Source organism: Lepisma saccharinum, chromosome 12 (genome assembly GCF_977018435.1).
Source record: "Lepisma saccharinum chromosome 12, izLepSacc3.1, whole genome shotgun sequence".
NCBI classification, from domain to species: Eukaryota; Metazoa; Arthropoda; class Insecta; order Zygentoma; family Lepismatidae; genus Lepisma; species Lepisma saccharinum.
Genome location: NC_139240.1, coordinates 48,120,223 through 48,143,291, shown reverse-complemented (window position 1 = coordinate 48,143,291; position 23,069 = coordinate 48,120,223). Strand labels below are relative to the sequence as shown.

Sequence of the window (23,069 nt, the reverse complement as noted above, 5' to 3'; positions counted from 1 at the left end):
GATTTCCGAGGAGACTGTTCTAACCTTTGTCCTAGCTCATCGAGTTTTTCCTCAGTAAATATACGTGGGTTTTTCTTTCTACTTTTATTCAGAACTGACCCTGTTACTCTAAACTTTCTTACGAGGTTTAATATAGTGGTCCTATGTGGAACTGGAACACCAGAATATTTCGTTGCAAAACGTCGACGCACTTCTCCACAATTCCTCTTCCTGAAGTAACACTCGACAAGATAAACCCTTTGTTGTAATGTAAACTTTTGTGGTGCCATATTAAGCCACAATCTTCAACACACGGACACGACACAACACAACTTCCGAAAGAGGATTATACTGGCGTCAGTCTGCAACGTCAACAGAAAGGGAAAGAGAGCGAAGGCAGGGAGAGCGAAAAAACAGACTGTAGCGTGCGACTGTCGCTGACCCCGTTCACCGGGAAAGACAAGCGCTGACGCCGGGCCGCTTGCCGCCGAGTCTCGTAGCGAATGTCAGGGAATGCTCTGTAGTTCATTAATTAATGATTTTCTAATTATATTGTTGTGTTGCAATGTGTTGAATAATTTGATTTTGAACTTGAATAAATATTAAACAGAAACAAAATCCCCAATTTTGCTTTGTGAAAACGTAAATAAAACAAATGACGGTCACCTCACTATAAAAGGCATAGCTTGTTTTAGCTAATTAGTTGCTTATCTTTAACAGTTCTTAACAATCTGTCACAAACAATATTTTTATTGGTATTAATACTTACCCCTTTATATTCTGCTGAAAGAGCTACTGGATCACTGATATATTTGGGATAGCCAATCTTGTTTCCCATGGAATCTAACTGAAAAAAATAAATGTAGTAGAATTTTGCAGAAACAGACAAAACAGATCAACATAAGAGGTTCTTAAATTGTTACCAAGAATGTTAAACACATGAATTTAAATTATTCCTTGAATTCAGACAATACCAATATTCATGGAAAGATACTGAGTTTGGAATTCAAATATCATTTATTAAAGAAATATTAAACAATTAGGAATTAAGAAGGTTAGAGCTCCATCTAGGTTTGTGAAATATTGACTAGAAATAACAAAATATCTTGGAAGCATAGAATATTTATAGAGGGTTTATAATTTTCATGCAATGTAAGGTAGTATGTCTAACACAGCAATCAGCCCATTACCTTTTCAATCACATCCTTCTTCTTGACATCATCAAGCCAGTCTTCCCCACTTATCACTTCTTTGAAAGCAGTTTTTAAGTATTTCACCATCTCCATTGTCTGAAACACAATAGCATTAACTTACTACGTATTATACTTATGTATCAGCATGGATGTCAGTAGACTATTGATGAAATTTGATTAGTAGAAATAAAAACAATTATAATTATTATTATTAGCATAGTTATGATTATTACTATGCAATAATAATTATTATAAACTAATAAGAATAAACCAATTTCATTCCAAATTTATTATTATCCTTTGAAACAATATTTTCTCCTTTTTTTTCCTTCCGTTTTGCATTCTGTTAGTTGTAAAAGTGACAAGGGATTGTTGCAAAATCAACTCTTCAGGCAAAAACACACGTGCTCCAAAAAGGTTGATTTATTGTTATTATTAGTATTGTACATAACATTCTGAAGTATGCATTTCAGCAATAGGCTTCTATATTTTTGTTGCCAAATCAATATCGCTTTGTAATCGATGAGGGTCTTTGATTCTTGACAAAATAGATTTTATTTAGTCTAGAAAGTGAGTCTATGATTTAATACCCTTCATACTGACAATTAGACATACAAATATGAAGGGTACATCGACGTATTTTTCAATTACCTCTTCCATAGCAAAACAAGTTGGAACATGTTCCTTTCACAGCACCAAGCAGCACATCAATAGCAACGATACCAAACTGCACTGGATAGGACAAGTTAAACACTCTTTTTTGGAGGCATTCATTTCTATAGTATGAGGACAATGCATTTATATGTACAGCAGACCCGTACCCAAGGGGGGGGGGTCATGCCCCTGCCTCGAGCCATCATATATATTTTTTTTAATTTGAACGTATAAAAACCTACAAAAATTACTACCCATGAATTTCGATTTTGTCCTTGCAGAAATGAATAGGTTGTTTCTGGACAGAGGTAGGCTCTAGAAGTCTGCAGTCTGCAATATTGGGCTATTTTAGTTCTATAACCATTGATGCAAGGCTATCAGACGTTCCGATTTAGTTGGGACAGTCCATTCCTTTTAATCCATGTCCCGACTTTTTCGCCTCTGCTCGGACATTACTTGCTATAAGCGAAGAAAGGCCCTTGCACCACTACAGACATTGTACTGGTTATGTAGGACTTTCTGTAAGAATTCTGTGGACATTATTAAAATTGTCTGAACTCTTTATGAGTCAAAAACAGTCGTTTGACACTCGACAAGTAGGAACCCCTTCATTACTGAATGGTTTCTTCTATTACAGTGGCACAAATGTTTCACATAATTAGAATAGAGGGGAATTTTCTATACTCTTTACATTATGGAAGAAAAGTTTCTCAATGACTGCAATACAAATTCAACCATATAAGGGGCACCCGCACTGCAAGGTCTGTGATCCCTTTTCGCCCCCACTGAGCAGAAGGATAAAAAACTTTGTTTTATTTCTCCGTCAGGGGTTTTCTGCAACTGATGTCCATTCTGCCACTCAATGACTTAGGGTTAATTAATATTATGTAAATAGGAAAATCCACTTCACAGCAGAATCGTTGCTAGATTTTTGGGGCGAAAAATTGCCTGAAGTACTTTTAACATATATTGTTATTTGTCCAAAACACTCAAGAAATTAAGTACGTTATTATTTACGAAATTCTGTCAATCAGAATTTGTTTTACTGCAACTTTTCATCTTTTCTACTTGTAATTCTCTTGTACAAAAATACAGAGTGGTGTGACCGTACAACAGACAACTTTCACAGTGTGCAGAAGACATCAAGGCCAAAAAATTCGATCCTACGAGCCGTTGAAAATGGCATTTTCTATCCCACATGTATGCAACCCCATTTAATAGCTTCTTGGCTGCCACTGCCATTTGTTTTTACTGTCGAATAAGATTCTAAAAGCGAAAATACACCATAGAAACAATATTATGCCAGCAGACACACTGCCAGGGGGTTCACTTAGCCGTTCCCTTCAGATAATTTATTTACAGGGTTCGAACTGACTCCAAAGTCCTGGACAAGTGGAGGAGTCAGGAAAACAAGGCTAGGACTGAGGTGATTGGAAACAAATTATTTCTAAAAAATCTTTCAAAACCTGGAAAAGTCAGGGGAATTAAATTATTTTTGCTTGGCAGAATTTGTACTGGAAACACGTTTCATTTTATCTTCCCAACAGTCTTCCTTTTTGGGTAATATATAGCTTATAAAAAGGTTCTTTCATTTTATTTTTAATTTATTTTCAAAAATGTTTAACAAAAGTGATTCATTTGACTTACAAAGTTGAAGTGTAACTCTTATTTTTTAGCATGTTAAATCATTACACAGTTATGTAAAATACCTGGAAAAGTCAGGGACTTTGCAAAGTGGATGTGAACCCTCATCTACCAACCCCACACACATATGTTGCTTTTCGTAGGCTATTTGAATTGTTTGCATTATGCACACTACCCGTATCATACAATTTTTTTTCGCTCTCTGACAGAAACAAATGTCAGTGTCAACTGAAAATATTTGTCATGTGGTTGCATACATATAGGTTAGAAAATGCTGTTCTTCAACATTTCGTAACCAATTGAGCAAATATATCTCTACCCACTTTCTCCTATACCCCCCCCCCCCCCCCCACACACACACTATATACCGTGCGTTCATTTCGATCTGCAGCCGAGAGATCGGGAGAAGCGTGGCGGGCGGCGCTGACGGAGATGCCGACATTTGCGGCCTGTAATGCCCGCTTATTTTTATAGACATATGCAGACATTTATATAAATATTGCAAAACGATCAATACCTGTGTTATAACACGCAAAAGTTCTTCTGTAATTCATCCAAGTTCTGCTCTTATATACACAAATAAATACGCTATAGAAACGATGTTAAGAGCCACAGATAATAAAGCATTTTAATCATAGTTTTGACCAGTAACGTCCTGTTTAAGTTTATATCCTTGAAAGAGTTTTGTGGGCATGGGAATCGTTTGGAGGTTTCGAATGTGCAACACTGTATCAGGATTACACTACAGACGAAACCGATAAAAGTGAATGGTTTTCGTGAGCTTCCTCGCAATCCGAAATATCCGAGCTCGAGTTTTTTGTTCCTTCGCGACTAGATGAAGACAGAGTTGTAAATATAGTGGCGAGCAATGTAAACCAAGAGCGTGTTAATTTCGTACTGTGCGCAGGAGTTATTCTTGGTTACTTGCAGTTACTTGTTTGTGTTATTGTAGTGTGTATGTGTGACGTGTCAGTGAGACGATTGGAATGCGAGCCGCAAGATTTACGTTAGAACAAAGATTTTTTTATGTATGACACGTACCTACGTGAAAACAGACTCGTGTCGAGACGTGTGTAGGTAATTTGTACAGAAATTCCCATGCGTTTCAACTCCACACAGAGATACGGTTAGACATCTTGTCCTTAAATTACGAGAAACTGTATCGTTAAATTTTAAAACACCTAAGCAAAAACGACGGATTCTAACCAAAGCAAAACTCGATGATATTGGTGCAGCGTTAGAACGTTCTCCAAACAAACCTCTACGCCGTGTTTCACAAGAGGTGGGCGTGTCAAAATCATCGGCACATACAGTCACTAAGCTACTAAAATTAAAACCATACTCTTATAACACAGGTTAGTGCTCGTTTTGCAATATTTATATAAATGTCTGCATATGTCCATAAAAATAAGCGGGCATTTCAGGCCGCAAATGTCGGCATCTCCGTCAGTGCCGCCCGCCACGCTTCTCCCGATCTCTCGGCTGCAGATCGAAATGGACGCACGGTATATATATGATATATATATATATATATATATATATATATATATATATATATATATATATATATATATATATATATAGTGTGTATAATATGAGAGAAAATTTATTTAAAATTCGCCCGAGTCTGCCCCCCTAAAAAAATCCTGGGTACGGGCCTGATGTACAGGGTTATTCAAGAAGAATTCTAACGGAAAAGTAATTAATTAAAGCTTATAACTGTTGTCACTTGGGAAGTTCTTCCAATCTGATGCTGATGGGTCTCTTCTTTTGAGAGTCGTCGCCTTGTAATCAAGGGGTCCCGGGTTCCATACCCGGTGAAGGCACAAGTAGGTCCAGTGCTGATTAGCCTTACTGTGCATAAAGTGGACTTAAAACAACAAATCAGTCAATCAATCAAATCTTCTTTTGGGAAAGCTTATGAGGATGTATAACTGACACAATCACAAAAAATCGGTCTGGAGATGGCGGGCAAAGTATGGCATCAGTTTGGCCATCACTTGATGTGTGTAGGGACACTCATGGAACACAGATTGAGATCTTGTAACTGTCATAAAAAATACATTCTCTGATATATAAGCTTCCATTGATGACTCTTTGCATGTAAATAATTATAAACTGCTATTACAATACATGTTTGCAGTTATCGATATTTGGAAAATTTCTGTATTTTCAAGAAGCAAAAAGGCAGTTTTTTTATCAACTAGATCTTAATGATACCATCACATAACAACAGCTAGGCGATTTAATTTTATATGCAAAGAGGTTGCAAAAAGAGAACCTATTAATAAATTCAAGGCATATACATTACCCTTTGTTCCACTTCAATGTAGTAAGGACTTTTGATATAGAGACTACCAACAGCCAATCCTAATCCCTCATTCACTATGTTTGCACACTGCTTCCACCTAGAAAATAAGCGTGGTAAAAAGTATTCACTAAGGTCGCACCTATACTTATTTACAAAATTCTAAGTTTCTTACCAGAATTTGGTATTGAGTGAATGAATATTTCAATTATTTTTGGTAACATTCAAATTACATACAATTGCAAAAACGTATGTCAGAATTCAAAGTAAACTATAACAATAAAAACATACATAAACTTAACAAATGATAACATAAGCAATGTAAAAGTGAAACACAACAATGTGATTTCATCTTCTGCATTGTTCAGCTTCTGCCTTTACTAAATTGAATTAAAATTTAACATTCCTTTGGCAGCAAGTCAGCTTATCAGAATGTCAGAAGTGATAGTAAATTCAAAGGTCCACAAGATATTAAATCGAAAGGTTGTGGTAAATTGAGTACACAAAAACATATTTTTAATTCACCCAATTATAAATAACACTTAAACAAGGCTAAATATTCAGCATTTTTTTGGCAAATGAAAGCACATTATGTACATTCATATTAGTAGTTCTTGTAAGTAATGTTCATTATGACAGTAGTCTTCTCACATATAGCTTGGACTGCATTCCATTAAAATGTCCTTATACATACCTGGAAAGGTAAAGTTTATCTTCGTTTGCATCGGGCACATCCTTTCTAAATTCCATCCAAATTTGCAAGAATTTGTTTCCCAAGTAAGGCATGTATTTAAAGATGAATCTCCAAATCAAGTAATTGGCTATAGTCCTGAAACAAGAAGAAAATCCGAATTATTAAGCATTCAGTTACATGTTATAATACAAAAAGAATTCATCTTGTAGTTACTGTTAAAGTAATTCACATTTTTCTTACTTGACATTAACATTTTGCCTCTTTATGCTAATCCCAATGATGAGGGTGAATAGCAGTGGCGTCGCGTGCGGGTGTTCACAATAAAATTTTTATACTCAATGGAGATTTACTCCTCTCCCTTGTAACTACATCTTCAATTGAAAAAGTGAGAATAACAGTTCAACTTATTTTCAACAATTTCCCCCCAAAATCACGCTATATTTGAAGTAATACAATATTTATTATTCAATTAACACCCTTTTAATTACGTAATTTACAATTAGTAATGGCTAGTGTAAAGTAATTAGTATAACATGCAATCTCAGGCATGTACAACGCAAGACTACCATACTTCGCAATATACTTTCCATTATACCGACCATTTGTTAACTAACGACATTCATTCAGCATTGAAAGCACGTGCATCGTTAGCGGGACAGATGGGAGGACGCGTCCAGTCCAGAAAAAAATGTATTTTGTGTATTGAGATATTTGGGTATTATACAGAATGTCCCCCCGCTCACAATAACTCGGTTGCGATGCTCATGATTGAAGTGTCAGTCAATGTGACATTGCTCATATTCCTTCTTCCCTCGTGTTTCGTATTTATACTCATAGCATCATTTTGCCATGGTTCAGGGAGATTGATTTGCGACCATTTAAAGCAAGTGTTCCCAAACCTCTTTGCTTCACGGCGCGTTTCAGGATTTTTCGGCGGCGTCTAGAATGTAGCCCTCTCTAACACTTGCAACGCTCAGTTACTTATAAGATTACATGCCTTAAGTTAAAAATTAAACATGTATTTCAAATTCAGAGACATTTCATCTGTAAAAATGTACTAAATAAGCACATATTTGAAACATTCATATCATGGACTAACAATTCAGTGAAAATATTGGAACATTTCGCAGCGCCCCTATAAGTCAATCACGGTTCCCCAGGGTGCCGCGGCACACACTTTGGGAACCACTGATTTAAAGCGTATAGTAACATCTGTTCATCGTCGTCATTAACATGTTTACCCGTCGTCGCCTTGTAATCGAGGGGTCCCGGGTTCAATACCCGGTGGAGGCACATAGTGGTTGGGATCCCACTTAAAACTGTAGGTCCAGTCCCGATTAGTCTTACTGTGCATAAAGTGGACATAAAACACCAAATGAATCAATCAAACATATTTATCATCCTTGATCTTATGCATTGCACGAAACGAATCGTTCCAGAAGCAGTCTTTTGGAAGCGAGTCGCTTGTATATGTGCAAATGGTACCAAGCGCCCACGATGTGTCCTTTGCCCATCCATTCATTCGGGTGAATTGATCAATTACAATAACTGTCCGATGAAAAAAGAATAACAATTCTCTTTTAGATATATTTATATATTTTTTAAATGTATCTATTGCAAACAAGACTACTTACTGATTTGCCCGAATAAGTGGCTAAAGAAAGTGCATGATTAGTGTGTGTTCTTTAGCCACCTATTCGGGCAAATCGGTAAGTAGTCTTGTTTGCAATAGATACATTTGCACACGAACTCGCTCTTGAAGGATGACCGGCCGAAGCCTATAATTGAGCTCTAGATATTACACAGAAAATAAAATTCTCACTGTGGGTCAAGTAATTGAACGCTACACACCGAAGCACAATGCACTTAATAACGATATCAAGAGAAATAATTATAATTAAATTCTACATTATTCAACTACATATGTAGCGCAGACCGTCTCGAGTCCCCCTAGACATGCCTTGTATATGCTGCGCTCTGGTGCCGAATGCAAGAAGTATTGCCGCTTGCATCAGGGCTCGCATCATCATGTGTTCGCACAACGCAGTGAACATTTTCGGCGTATAGTGGCCAACAGCCCCTTAGCTGCCAGTTTGATGCAACACGCACAGCAATTGTGTTCAACGCAATCCGTGGAACACTGTATGAGTCAGTGTTACCAACTATCTAAAAAAGTTAACAGACGTGCACAGAGTAAATTGTGTTATATACTCGAACATCAAAGAAGGATTTTTTCGAATAAATATATGTGTGTGTGCATTTAATATGTATGAATTTAAAACATATACATGAGTGTTCACGTGCTCATGCGAACATTATCAGGCGACGCGCCAATAGTGGGTACATGAAATTGATATAGGAACTATCATAAAGGAATACGAACACAAACAATCAGTGCTGAGAAGGTGGAGCAACTGCAGAATGTGCTTACTCATCAAGGCAGCAAAGGAAATGTGTGGTATAAAATATACATTGTTATTGCGGTACACGCAAGGTAGATATTTCAACATGGAATACTTTCTGGCAAAGCACACTCTACAGTTCTACTGTGGGTTACAAGATGTTACTCATCTAACATATTAACTTCACAACTTCAAATACTACATTATGCAACATACATGATAAAAACACTAAGATAGCCAAGGGAATGTTTACCTCAACTCCACATTATTTCAGTAAATACTATGCAAATGGACTATGATATTGGCTTCCAGTAACAACAGAGGGGGAAAGGGGGCAATATGCCCCTCTTTGATTTGGTAGGCATCTTTTGCTCAAAGCGGATTATTGCAGTACTTGGGTTTGATGTTCCCCCTTATAGACAGTTCACCGATATATACTATCCTTGGCTTCATTGGTCTTACAAATACTTTTGATGAACCCCAATACCCTTCGCTCTATCACTGATATGGACAAAGGTGAATTATGTTGGAATTATCCCCTTTTCCTAAACAGTCTTCTTTGAAACTGATGTTATTGATGTACCCCATATGAAACCGTAAGCTATACATACACTTAGGTTTGTGTGCCCTTATAGCCCACTTTCCACTAATGAATTGACCTTGAATGATATTAATAATCTTGACCTACTAGTGAAATGGCCTAAGGTGAATTCTTTGAAATGGCTTGACAGAAGGGAAGTGGCAGTAGTTATGTGTTTGGGGGGAAGGGGCAGATTTGAACATACATGCATACACATATACTTCACATATATAACTTAAATATTGTTTTCCATGTAATGATAATGAACACTGCATGATCTATTGACCACACACACATATCATATCTGTGGCATATCACTTTCCATGGACATATAGTAATTGTTTTTAATATTTATATTAAATTAAACGTATTATATTTATATCTAATTTAATTCATATACCAACAAGTACAATAACTAAAAAAGATCAAAACGCAAAGTTCAAAAATAATAATTTGAAGGTTTAAAATTTTAAAATAAAGTTTCCTCTAAGCCACAAAAAATCTTTGGCAGCCCGTTAACGACGTCCCTGCTTCACACAACACTTGAGTTTGAATGTGCCCCATATGAATCTACAAGCCATACCTACACTTTCTCTATGGAGTCTAGTGTGGATCACATCCAGCTGCTAACAGTCATTAAAACTAATTGCTAAAAGCTCTAAACTTTGTTAAGTTCCCGGTCTTTACCACTAAATATAGTACTTACTATTACACCTTTTCAGAGAACACAAGACGTTCCAGCCTACTACCGTATGAGGCCATCTCAGATGAGGGAAACACTTAAGGTTTTTTTTAAAATAAAAAAATATCTTAATCTTACACAGTCAGGATTCATAAAACTTCTGCTGGTCTTAATTTCGCACAACTGCAGTCACAAATAAAATTCTTGTTCGAGAAAAAACTGTATTAATCTTGAAATAATTGCTTGAGTACCCTAACTAAACCATACATTTTAAATTAACTGCACAACAAGAATTTTATTTGTGACTGCAGCCGCGGTGGCTCAGTCGGTAACGCGTCTGACTACCATGCTCAAGGTCCCGGGTTCGATCCCCGGCCGGTTCAAATCCGGGAACTTTTCTAACGATGGAAGCGGCTCCAGCGCCCACCCAGCGTCGAATAACATGGGTACCTGGGGGAAACCCTGGGGGATAAAGGCGGTCAGGGGCGTGATGCTGATCACATCACCCCACTCACGACCGGATCAAGAAAGTGTGGGGCGTTACCCCCACACCCCCTATACGCCTTCATGGCGTGGTGCTAAGCACAGGGGAACACTTTACCTTTTTACATCAAATCAATAAATTATATAACCTAGAAACCAAAACCGAAAGATTTAAGTTAGTCAATAAGCAATGGAACAGATAAAAAATTACGTTAACCAAACTGTGACGTCATACTATGACAACTGTTTCTTTTTACAATTAACACATTAAAAATTGAATTTTGTAAATTATGTGGGGCGTAACAACCTAAAATTTCCGCTTTGGATTTGATGTGCCCCCTCCTCTCCCATTCATAGGCGTAACTTTGCACTTGCCCCCAATTTTCATATTTATTAAAATTTACAAGTTGATGGTACTTTTGCTAATCTGGTGTAAACTGAGAAGCCAAGTAACGAGTATTTTTTATGATTTTGCAAATGTAACAGTTAATTATCAAAATAGTCCTAGGTGATATTTTTATGGGCTTATAAACTTTTTGATTCTGCACCCACCCCCAAGCTAAGCGAACTAAATAACTAACTCTCTAACCTTCTTAAGCCCGAAGGTTTATGGTTGGAACAACACAATCCTTCCATCTGTCCCTATCGTGGCCAAGCTCAATCCAATCTTTTCCATCCTTACCGATTTCCTTGAGGTCCATCTCAACGTCATCCCTCCACCTTCGTCTTGGCCTTCCTACAGGTCTCTCCATCAGGTTTCCCAACAAGAATCCTGTCCTCTCTCATTAGTGTCACATGGTCTGCCCACCTAAGTCTTCTTGATTTAATTATTCTAATAATATCTGTACATGAATACAAATTATGCAGTTCTAAATTATGTAACCTTCTCCACTCACATGTCTCCTCATCCCTTTTAGGTCCAAATATTTTTCTAAGGATTTTATTTTCAAATGCTCTTAATTTATGTTACTCTTTTAATGTAAGGGACCAAGTTTTGCACCCATATAATAGTACAGGCAAAATTTCTATCTTCTATATTTTAACTTTTAGTTTCTTACATATTAGACAGGATAAAAGTTTATGAAGAGAAAAGTAACACACATTTCCTGAATTAAGTCTGCTTTTCATTTCCTCTTTAATATTATTCTCATTTGTTTGCTTGAATTTGGACACTAATTCAAACGAGTTGTTATTAAAAAAAACAAAGTTAAGCTCCAAGTTCGATTCTGCCCCCGCCCCCAAAAAATATAGTTACGCCTATGCTCCCACTCTTATTGCAAGGGAGGCGATTCTAAAAAGTCCTGCAGAAAAGTTTTCTTACCGCAGAGAAAGGAAAACACCATTGACTACTGCAGAACCACAGAAAAGATTGACAAAAGCGCTGATGTGGGCATGATCCGTAAACAAATGCATCATGGGAAAGAAGACAAAAAAGGCGGGAAAGACGACAAAAAAAGGCGGGAAAGGGGGAGTTCTTGATTTATGATGCAGACAGACGGAGATATGAGAAATCCCGAGGGAAGAAGGATGAGGTTATATTTCTTGCAGCATGTCGCCCCGCTATTCAGCATGACGTACGTACCTTGGATGTGCAGAGTCCAGAAGACGAGAAAGTTCTGGCAGGAAGCCACGGCAGCGGAAGCTAATTGTCATTTCTGACAGTGGTACTGGAAGCTCCACCGACAGCCGATGCAGCGTGTGATTCAGCATCCCCATCCAGTCCAGCTGCAACAAAAGGAGAAAAGAAAATGACAAGGAAACTGAAGAAAAGATTGTGATGTGTGGTGAACAACCTGACGTCTACCAAACACGCAATGGGACACAAAAACATATGTAACCTCCTTCCTCGAACACAATTTCTGCAAAAACAGAAAAGATAAGCAAAGGATCAGTGGCGTGCCTTGGATTTTTGAAATGGAGGGGTTACGTATACTTTCTAGTAGTCATTCCTCATTATGTCTTCTTTTCCTGCCTTTGACGTTCCTTTACTGGCCCAAAGGGGGCTTATCACCCCCATCCCCTCTTTGGGCATGCTACTGCAAAGGATGTATATTTGATTTGAATTTTGTTACTTAATGTCGCTTTTCTGCACACCGGAGAACAATAGGAATATAGCAGGCCCGTACCCAGTTTCTTTAGGGAGGGGCCAGAATCATGTTATGTACGTACGTATAATATATATATGCGTGTATATATAGGGTGTTTCTCTGACCGTGTTACAGACATCCAGGGATGATGGAAGGGAACAAACGCAACAAAACGAGATCAGAAACCCTGGTCCGGAAATGCCTCAGGCAAAAGTTACAAGCCAAAACCTTAGAAGGCACTGTGGAGCAAGGCCGCGCAGAGCGTCAGAGAAGCGAGGGAAATCTATTGACCAGATGGAAGCAGTAGACACTGAGGGGAAGGCTGGTAACTTCAGTCGCTTTCCTCCACTGTGGAGCAAGGCTGCGCAGAGCGTCAGAGAAGCGAGGGAAATCTATTGACCAGAGGTAAGCAGTAGACAATGATGGGAAGGCTGGTAACTTCAGTCGCTTTCCCCCACTGTGGAGCAAGGCCGCGCAGAGCGTCAGGGAAGCGAGGGAAATCTATTGACCAGAGGGAAGCAGTAGACACTGATGGGAAGGCTGGTAACTTCAGTCGCTTTCCCCCATTGTGGAGCAAGGCCGCGCAGAGCGTCAGAGAAGCGAGGGAAATCTATTGACCAGAGGGAAGCAGTAGACACTGAGGGGAAGGCTGGTAACTTCAGTCGCTTTCCTCCACTGTGGAGCAAGGCCGCGCAGAGCGTCAGAGAAGCGAGGGAAATCTATTGACCAGATGGAAGCAGTAGACACCGAGGGGAAGGCTGGTAACTTCAGTCGCTTCCCCCACTGTGGAGCAAGGCCGCGCAGACCGTCAGAGAAGCGAGGGAAATCTATTGACCAGATGGAAGCAGTAGACACTGAGGGGAAGGCTGGTAACTTCAGTCGCTTTCCCCCACTGTGGAGCAAGGCCGCGCAGACCGTCAGAGAAGCGAGGGAAATCTATTGACCAGAGGGAAGCAGTAGACACCGAGGGGAAGGCTGGTAACTTCAGTCGCTTCCCCCCACTGTGGAGCAAGGCCGCGCAGAGCGTCAGAGAAGCGAGGGAAATCTATTGACCAGATGGAAGCAGTAGACACTGAGGGGAAGGCTGGTAACTTCAGTCGCTTTCCCCCACTGTGGAGCAAGGCCGCGCAGACCGTCAGAGAAGCGAGGAAAATCTATTGACCAGAGGGAAGCAGTAGACAATGATGGGAAGGCTGGTAATTTCAGTCGCTTTTCCTCACTGTGGAGCAAGGCCGCGCAGAGCGTCAGAGAAGCGAGGGAAATCTATTGACCAGATGGAAGCAGTAGACACTGATGGGAAGGCTGGTAACTTCAGTCGCTTTCCTCCACTGTGGAGCAAGGCCGCGCAGAGCGTCAGAGAAGCGAGGGAAATCTATTGATCAGAGGGAAGCAGTAGACACTGATGGGAAGGCTGGTAACTTCAGTCGCTTTCCCCCATTGTGGAGCAAGGCCGCGCAGAGCGTCAGAGAAGCGAGGGAAATCTATTGACCAGAGGGAAGCAGTAGACACTGAGGGGAAGGCTGGTAACTTCAGTCGCTTTCCTCCACTGTGGAGCAAGGCCGCGCAGAGCGTCAGAGAAGCGAGGGAAATCTATTGACCAGATGGAAGCAGTAGACACCGAGGGGAAGGCTGGTAACTTCAGTCGCTTCCCCCCACTGTGGAGCAAGGCCGCGCAGACCGTCAGAGAAGCGAGGGAAATCTATTGACCAGATGGAAGCAGTAGACACTGAGGGGAAGGCTGGTAACTTCAGTCGCTTTCCCCCACTGTGGAGCAAGGCCGCGCAGAGCGTCAGAGAAGCGAGGGAAATCTATTGACCAGAGGGAAGCAGTAGACACCGAGGGGAAGGCTGGTAACTTCAGTCGCTTTCCCCCACTGTGGAGCAATGCCGCGCAGAGCGTCAGAGAAGCGAGGGAAATCTATTGACCAGATGGAAGCAGTAGACACTGAGGGGAAGGCTGGTAACTTCAGTCGCTTTCCCCCACTGTGGAGCAAGGCCGCGCAGACCGTCAGAGAAGCGAGGAAAATCTATTGACCAGAGGGAAGCAGTAGACAATGATGGGAAGGCTGGTAATTTCAGTCGCTTTTCCTCACTGTGGAGCAAGGCCGCGCAGAGCGTCAGAGAAGCGAGGGAAATCTATTGACCAGATGGAAGCAGTAGACACTGATGGGAAGGCTGGTAACTTCAGTCGCTTTCCCCCATTGTGGAGCAAGGCCGCGCAGAGCGTCAGAGAAGCGAGGGAAATCTATTGACCAGAGGGAAGCAGTAGACACTGAGGGGAAGGCTGGTAACTTCAGTCGCTTTCCTCCACTGTGGAGCAAGGCCGCGCAGAGCGTCAGAGAAGCGAGGGAAATCTATTGACCAGATGGAAGCAGTAGACACCGAGGGGAAGGCTGGTAACTTCAGTCGCTTCCCCCCACTGTGGAGCAAGGCCGCGCAGAGCGTCAGAGAAGCGAGGGAAATCTATTGACCAGAGGGAAGCAGTAGACAATGATGGGAAGGCTGGTAACTTCAGTCGCTTTCACCCACTCCAGGCAATTCCGTTCCTCTTACGTGTTTATTGGCGGAGCCGTCTCGCGTCACTACTTGCGCAGAGACTTGTTTTCGTCTGCCTGCTCCACAGTTAGCTGGGACAGAGTATACCTCTCCACACCACAACAAACACATTCATCATGGAAGGACAAAATTGAAATTTTTGTTTGTTTAAAAAACCGTCGATGTTATTTGCATGGATTTTTATAGGTTCACATTGAAATATTTCATGGGTGGACGGGGAGGGGGGCATGGCCCCTCCCCTGGGCACGGGCCTGGACTATAGTATGGACTGAGCCTGAGTCAAATCTAGACTTTTCCTTCGATTGATTGATTTGGTTCATTTTGCTTCGCTTTTCTGCCACTTTTAACGAATCGCGACGAGGAGGATGAGTGATGATTTATTACACACACACAACTGAAAATGGTTTTATATTCACACGAACTCTCCCTCAGAGTGCCCAGACACAAAAACGAACAAGGAGACTTTCCACACTGCAACTCCCAGACTATCACTCATACAACGTTCATTATTCCATAGGCTACCGAACCAATTCAATATCATCTCAAACCAAGTAGATATTTCCAGTTCATATTCGTCTTTTATCACCAACTTAGAAAGAATTGTAAATAAGTAATGCATTGTGAAAGTAATCTGTTTACCTTTGTACTGTCTTGGCTTGTTTATGTTTATATTTTGTTTATTTTATTTTATCTTGTTTCGTGTGTTCATTTTAATACTACTGTACTGTTTTACTGTTGTGTCTTTCCGGTTTAAAATGGCTTCTGCTGTGATGGAAATTGAATATATAAATAAATAAACATCCATGATTTGAACTGTTTTGCTACCACGCGCAAACACCAGAACTTGCTCAATGCACGCTGGCGTGTTGAGCACCACACACACATTCAACTGATTGATTTGTTTCATTTTACTTCGCTTCTTTGCAATTTGTGGCTAATCGCGAAGACGAGGATGAGCGATGATATAATGAAATTGAAGGGACACTCACAAAGAACACTCATGGTCATGTGGGATTTCGTAACGCGCTGTGCTAAGCACTCTACCACGGATTTGAAGCAAAGTAAATTTCACCTGAGCCTGTTTGCATGCGTGACTTATAGAGATTTAGTTCTAACACATAGTTAGAACACCAAACACCATGGATAAATCTTCAGCGAAAATCAAAATATTAAAGTCAATTTTTGCATAACATGCAGACATGCTGGATGTCCCATGGGTATCCAGCATTGGAGATCCCGTAGATATCCATAATTGGATATCTAATGGATGTCCCATGTATAGCCAGAATTGGATATCTAATGGATGTCCCATGTATAGCCAGAATTGGATATCTAATGGATGTCCTGTGTATATCAAATGCCCTTGGATATTTATGCCGTATAGAGAGGAAGAAAGAACGAACAAAGAAATGCTAAAACTGAGAAAAGGTAGAAAGCTACGGAGAAGTAACAAAGGAAAGAAAAAGAAGACTGAATAGTTATCAATAAAAGGGAGAAGAGAAAAATAAGCTGACAAATATTCCTTTTTCCGGGTACGGGCGGAGGGGGAGACACCTTCTTGACCCACTCTGCGAAGCAGCCCCTTTAAATACTTAATCTAACTTAATTCGGAAGTTTGGGAAATTTTTCGTATTTATCCAGCGCTTCAAAACTGGAAGTGTCCTCTCAGTAGACGTCAGTGGAAAACTAAGGCGGAGGGATATACGAAAACAAGACAACTTGCAGCAAAACCGCTTTCAAACAAGAGTTCTCAGAACAGAAACCAAAACTTCCTAATCCACCATTCCTTCGCTCTTGCGGGACGTAAAATAGTGCATGAGGAAAACTCATACTCTTCAATTGAAAGTTTCGAGTGCAATACCCAAAAATTTCAATTCCAACTTTATGGATTAGCGTTACTTTCCCTTTGTTTTTCTCATCTCCCGTTTCAAAATTCATTCCATTAAGTAAAATGACCCCGAACAGCCCTTCTTCCAGCGAGTTTCTTTTGTTATTTGAAAGGCAAGCTCAGAATGTAGCATTATGGCTACCGATACTTTCCCCTCGCGGCTGTAGAAGATACAAGACCCAGTTCGAGATATTGAAACTCACTGGCAAATCGATACCAACTTTTATCCACCCGACATTCTTGTAGAACCATGGCCTCCCACACACACACACACACACACAACTAACACGCTCACACAGGACGACACTCTATCGGCCGTAACAAAGGAATTCCCGCCGAAAGGGAGGGAACTCCCCTGGAGCTTCAGATCGGAGAATTTATAAAAGAATGGAAACCTCATAAGCTGAAGACGCTTTCGGTTATTGATATCTTCTCCTGAAAGAAGAAGAAGAAGAAGAATCCATAGAATAGATAGAGTAGTATGTGGTGGCTTCCAGGAGTGGAAAATATGGTGAGCGAAAGATGAGAAAGGGCTTTGTGTGTTCTTTTCAGAGAAAGTCCGCGAGAGGGAAAAAATAGATGCAGTTTTTTCTCTCGCCGCTGAAGAGAAGCAGCATTAGATATACACTCAGGGTTGCTAGGAATATAGTCAACATTTTGACCACACTATGAAACCTTGGGAGAGATTTCTTTTTACACTTGAACACAGAATAAACATGAAAACGTCTCGCATGAACAGTAGCGGGGTTAAAGTTTCTGGCCATACCTTGAAAGAAAAATGTATTTTGATATTTATATTTTTATTATAAAATCCTTACAAAAATATTTGGAGCTAAAAGGGATGAGAAGACAGGAGAGTGGAGAAGGTTACATAATTTAAAACTACATAATTTGTATTTATTCCAGATATTATTAGAGTGATTAAATCAAGAAGACTTAGGTGGGCAGGCCATGTGGCACGAATGAGAGAGGAAAGAAGAGTTTACAGGATTCTTGTTGGGAAGCCTGATGGTAAGAGACCTGTAGGAAGGCCAAGACGAAGATGGTGAGATAACGTTGAGATGGACCTAAACGAAATCGGAAAAGAGTGGATAATCTTGCTCAGGATAGGGACAGATGGAAGGCTTGTGTTGCTGCAGCCATAAACCTTCGGGTTTAAGAAGACTAGAGAGTTAGTTAGTTAGTTAGTTAGTATATTGTTAAGGTGCGTTGCAAAATGATAAGAACGAATCAAAAAGTAAGTGTGACACGTTTACTAAGTTACAGGTACAGGCACACAGCACATTACAATGCTCACCTAATGTACAGAAAGAGAAAACGTGTTGACCAGAAGTCATGTGCAGGAAAGGAGAAGGTACAAAGCAACAAATCTTAAAAGTGACCATGTTTACTGTTGCAAGTGATAAGAACGGCATCCCAGACCTGCTTCAATAGCCAATACACGAACCATGGCAATACACCATTTTGAAGACCCGATTACACATGCTGTCCACCAGCGTTTTCAATAGATTATCGTCAAGGGCAGCCCATGCAGCAATGATAGCATTCCTCAGGTCATGAACGTTGTTGTACTGGGTTCCATTGACGTACACTGAACGGCACAGAAGACCCCACAGCTTTTCCATGGGGTTAATGTCAGGAGAAATCGCAGGCCAATCAATGACATGCACATTCCTATCAATAAACCAGAAGATAGTGAACTCAGCAGTGTGTATAGTGGCGTTGTCTTGCTGAAAACGCCACCAATGCCATTGACAAATGGCAATAGATTGTCCGTTAGGACGTTTTGGTATCCGAGCTCATTCATACGGCCTGTGGGAAAGGAGAGATTCGTTTTCCCATGATTAACCAAACCCGCCCTACACCATTAGAGACTGTCCTCCTTATTGTCTCTTCGAGAAGATCTTTCTCCTCTTTGCGGAGATCATGCCAATAGTATCTGCAGCCATCGGGACCATCCAAATTGAATTTCTTTTCATCACTGAAAATTACCCGCCGCCATTCCTCCTTCCACGCCATGTTCATCTTAGCCCGGGACACGCGACGCTCCTTGAGTTGTGCTGTGAGTCGTGGCTGTTGTTTGGCCTTCCGATATCGGAGACGATTGCTGCGTTTCACAGCCCGTGATAGCGTTGATTGATGCACATGAATATGAGGATCACGAGCCAACTGTCTGAGAGATGTTTCACCAGCAGCCAGCTTCCTCAGGACATCACGTTCCTGTCGGGGCGTCAATTTCCGCGGCCTTCCCGGTATTTCTTCATTCCATACCTGTCTCCAAGTTTTAGGAAATTGTTCACCACACAGGCGCTGCGACAAATTCGGCGTGCAATCTCATTCGAAGACACTCCCTCTTTTTTTATGCCAATATCTGGCCCATTTCACGTTCCGACAATCCTGCTCGACGGCCCATTCTGCACCTTCATCAATGCTGTCGTACTCCTCAACAGGGCATGAATACCTCGCGATCTGCACGCTAGCTGAAACAGCGCCCTCTGTAGCCACTGGCAACGACATCTACTGGGGTAACCGCACTCCGTTCTTATCATTTTGCAACGCTCTTTTGACTTTGACCTTGCCTGCTGTTACACATACACGTCTACCTGAACAGTACCACGTTCCTCATAACATGCTTTCCTCTCTCTGTCAGTGTGCATCACTTTCGTTTCCTATTTCCTTTTCATTCCCACGATATGTTCAAATTCCATACCGTTCTTATCATTTTGCAACGCACCTTCCAAGCAAGGACTTGTTATACAATCATAGGAAGGTCAAATATTGGAGCAAAAATTATACAGATACAAATGTTACATTGAAAATATGTTAAATCTTAGGTTCATGATGTAAGCGATAGTACAGTAAGCTCCGAAACCAGATATCATGGGTTCGGATCTTTAAATGTTTCCCATCATATTCAAGTGACGGATTTCAGCATCTGCCTGTGTAAACCTTGAGATTTTGCCACATATTTAACTGAAACCATTAAAGTGAATATCTGGCTTACAAGGCTTACATGCACGTTCCACGAACTCATCTATGTTTATTATATTTGGAGAAAGAACAGGGTGATTGAAAAGTCACTCAGTCGAAACATTAACAGTCAGGAGGGGGGGGGGGGGTGATAGTTTTGAGTCTTTATCCATTGAGTTGTTATTGAAAGAATATTGAAAGATTTGTTCTGATGCCGGACATGGTCATACAGGAACTTCTAGTAACTTCCCAGTGTTGCAAGTAAGTTTGTATATTCTTATCAAAGTCCCCGACGCATAAAGTCTCTCTCTCTCTCTCTCTCTCTCTCTCTCTCACACACACACAAAATTATTGCCGCAACTTAATCCCAAGTTTCGAGATTGACGTCATATGATGTATGTACACAAAATTAAAAAGTGCCATTTTAGAACCACAAAATTCAGATTGGAAACATTCAGTCTAGAAATTTGTACGTATTAACTAGACACCAAAATATTACTACGTAGAACTTTCAGCGAAAAATGCAGGCTTCACCAGGACTCGAACCCGGGTCTCTGGCATTCCGTGCCATTGCTCTACCACTGAGCTACCGAGCCGGCCTGGCTTCGCCTGATTTTTCGCTTCCGCTGTTTTACCTGTGTGGAATCGTCTCTGCCAGTGCCACCGCAACGGGATCTGTTGCCTTTGAAACACAGTAGACGTCGACGTTGCCTGGTTCCTCCCAGCGTAGAGATGTTACTTCATTAAATTAGGCACACACAGGAGATGTACTACGTAGAACTTTCCGCGACGTCTACTGTGATTCAAAGGCAACAGATCCAGCTGGGGTAGTACTGGCAGAGACGATTCCACACAGGAAAAACAGTGGAAGCGAAAAATCAGGCGAAAACAGGCCAGCTCGGTAGATCAGTGATAGAGCAATGGCACGGAATGCCAGAGACACGGGTCAAGCCTACATTTTTCGCTGAAAGTTCTACGAAGTACATCTCCTGTGTGTGCCTAATTTTATGAACCAAAATATTACGTAGTTTCATTTGTAGTTGCACTGGACACAATATAAAGGAAACGACGCCAGGGGGGATAGCAGAACCGCCCCCCCCCCCTCTTGCAGACAAGAAAAAGTGGCCAATTCCCAATTCCGTAAAGTAATGTATTTGTGCAAACAATACATTTGGCTGACATACGAAATATTATCGCCTCTCCAATTTAGTAGCTACTCCGGTCCCTTTATTTTGGAGATATTATTGGATGGTTTCATGAAGTTATACCACGATCACAGTTACAACTGGCGGAATAATACATAAATCTTCCTGCATTATGTTTTATTAATCGTGAGGGATTTAATATCGTGTTTTGAAGTTCAATATATCTTAAAGTTAAGCTATCACGATTCCGACTGTTTTTATTCCGTCTCAAACCGTTACGCACATCCGGTGTACGGCTACTCCGAGGAATATAGTCCCTCCGTGTAAGCAGCGACATCTATTGAGCCGGAATGGACACTGTTTACCCAAGTTAGGGACCTTAATTCTCCATGCTAATACAAGGTGGAGGGATAAAGTTAGGCACACATAACTGAGTTTGGTTTAACATACGAGCCATCTGCCAATGTATACGCATTCGTCTTTTACGGGCGCGGCTTCTGGCCAGCGTTATTGCTGCCATAAACGTAAAATACGGACTTATTTCCTTCCCCCCCCCAGCATGGCGGACACAGAGAAACATTGGCCCAACAGATGCTCCAACTCCAAAGCTGATCGATAGCGAGATGATGCAACCGATTACACAGTCGTTAACGGTAACGGTTAACGGTGCCACGGGGGATCCCCGAAACGCGTCCTCCAAATGAAATATTGACTTTCCCAACACCTGTGGCTTTGCCGAAGCTTCAAGTTCGCTTTTGCGGGTGGAGGAAACTTACTACTGTGTTTGAACCCATACCTTTTCGTTAGTATCTGCTTAATCTGACCTTAAACGCTTGATCAGTTCTGAGATTTGTCATCAGGTCCGTGTAAGCTTATACCCCTCGTTTGGTAACGATTTTTTCTGTAACTAATGACGCTGACACTATCCTCTGACGCTACGGTTCCCGCCTGATAGGAGACCCAGAATTTACTATTTTGATAGAAAATGTTCCCATGCAGTACAAATCTTCAACAGATATCTACAATGTCCAGATCAGACCAATGGATATCCATTAGGTGTCCATGGGATATCCAGTCCTTGATATCCATTTGACATCCACAGGATATCAAGTCCCTGATATCCATTGGACATCCATAGGATATCAAATCCCAGATGTCCATTGGACGTCCATGGGTTGGTTGATTGAATTTTTCAATATGGGAACATCAGCATATAGGCTATTTTTATCCGTCACGCTAAAACAAAATTGAGGACGGACCCTCCTAATAAGTAAATAAAATATCTGTTACAAAACTTACTTGCACAATTTTTGAAACTCATTCTTTCATTCACTTCTCAACAAGAACTTAAAATATACTGTCTCTGCGGATATCTTACCTAGGTTAAAAGCTGAGGCTGTAAAGAGGCACTCAGCACACACAACGACAAACATAGGACAACACAACCCTACAAAGGATTATCCTCGCTGGCGTGCAATACGCACTTAACGGGGTGTACCACGTGAAAGCGAGGTGCGTTCATTGATCGAATTAAAATTTTCTGGCGGATCGGCACAATTTTGGGTACCATCCAGAAGGTCATTCCTTACACATTCGACGTTCATGGACATCCATTGAATATTTTGTCCTGGATATCCATAGGATCTCCCATCCTGGACATCCTGCATATGGCCTTGAACGGCTGAACAGCACCAGCGAATCACAGACGTGCGGCGTTGCCTAGTTCTGTACAAGGCGTTCCGCTCAACCACGCTGTCTCTTTTCCGTGTGAGATTTCGACATGGCACCGCTGCAGTGCGCTGCTA

General features: G+C 41.0%; 1 protein-coding gene across 1 annotated transcript in view; it reads right to left on the bottom strand.

Moving 5' to 3' along the window:
• LOC145996321 (neprilysin-1-like) overlaps positions 1–23,069 on the bottom strand; it is a 201,206-nt gene that overhangs the window by 35,699 nt on the left and 142,438 nt on the right. Inside the window, exons 6-10 of the mRNA XM_083132753.1 lie at positions 12,202–12,344; positions 6,473–6,607; positions 5,782–5,878; positions 1,170–1,268; positions 749–826 (exon numbers count right to left, since the gene is read on the bottom strand). Coding sequence (XP_082988879.1) covers positions 749–826; positions 1,170–1,268; positions 5,782–5,878; positions 6,473–6,607; positions 12,202–12,344 — 552 coding nt within the window. The remainder of the gene's footprint in view (positions 1–748; positions 827–1,169; positions 1,269–5,781; positions 5,879–6,472; positions 6,608–12,201; positions 12,345–23,069) is intronic.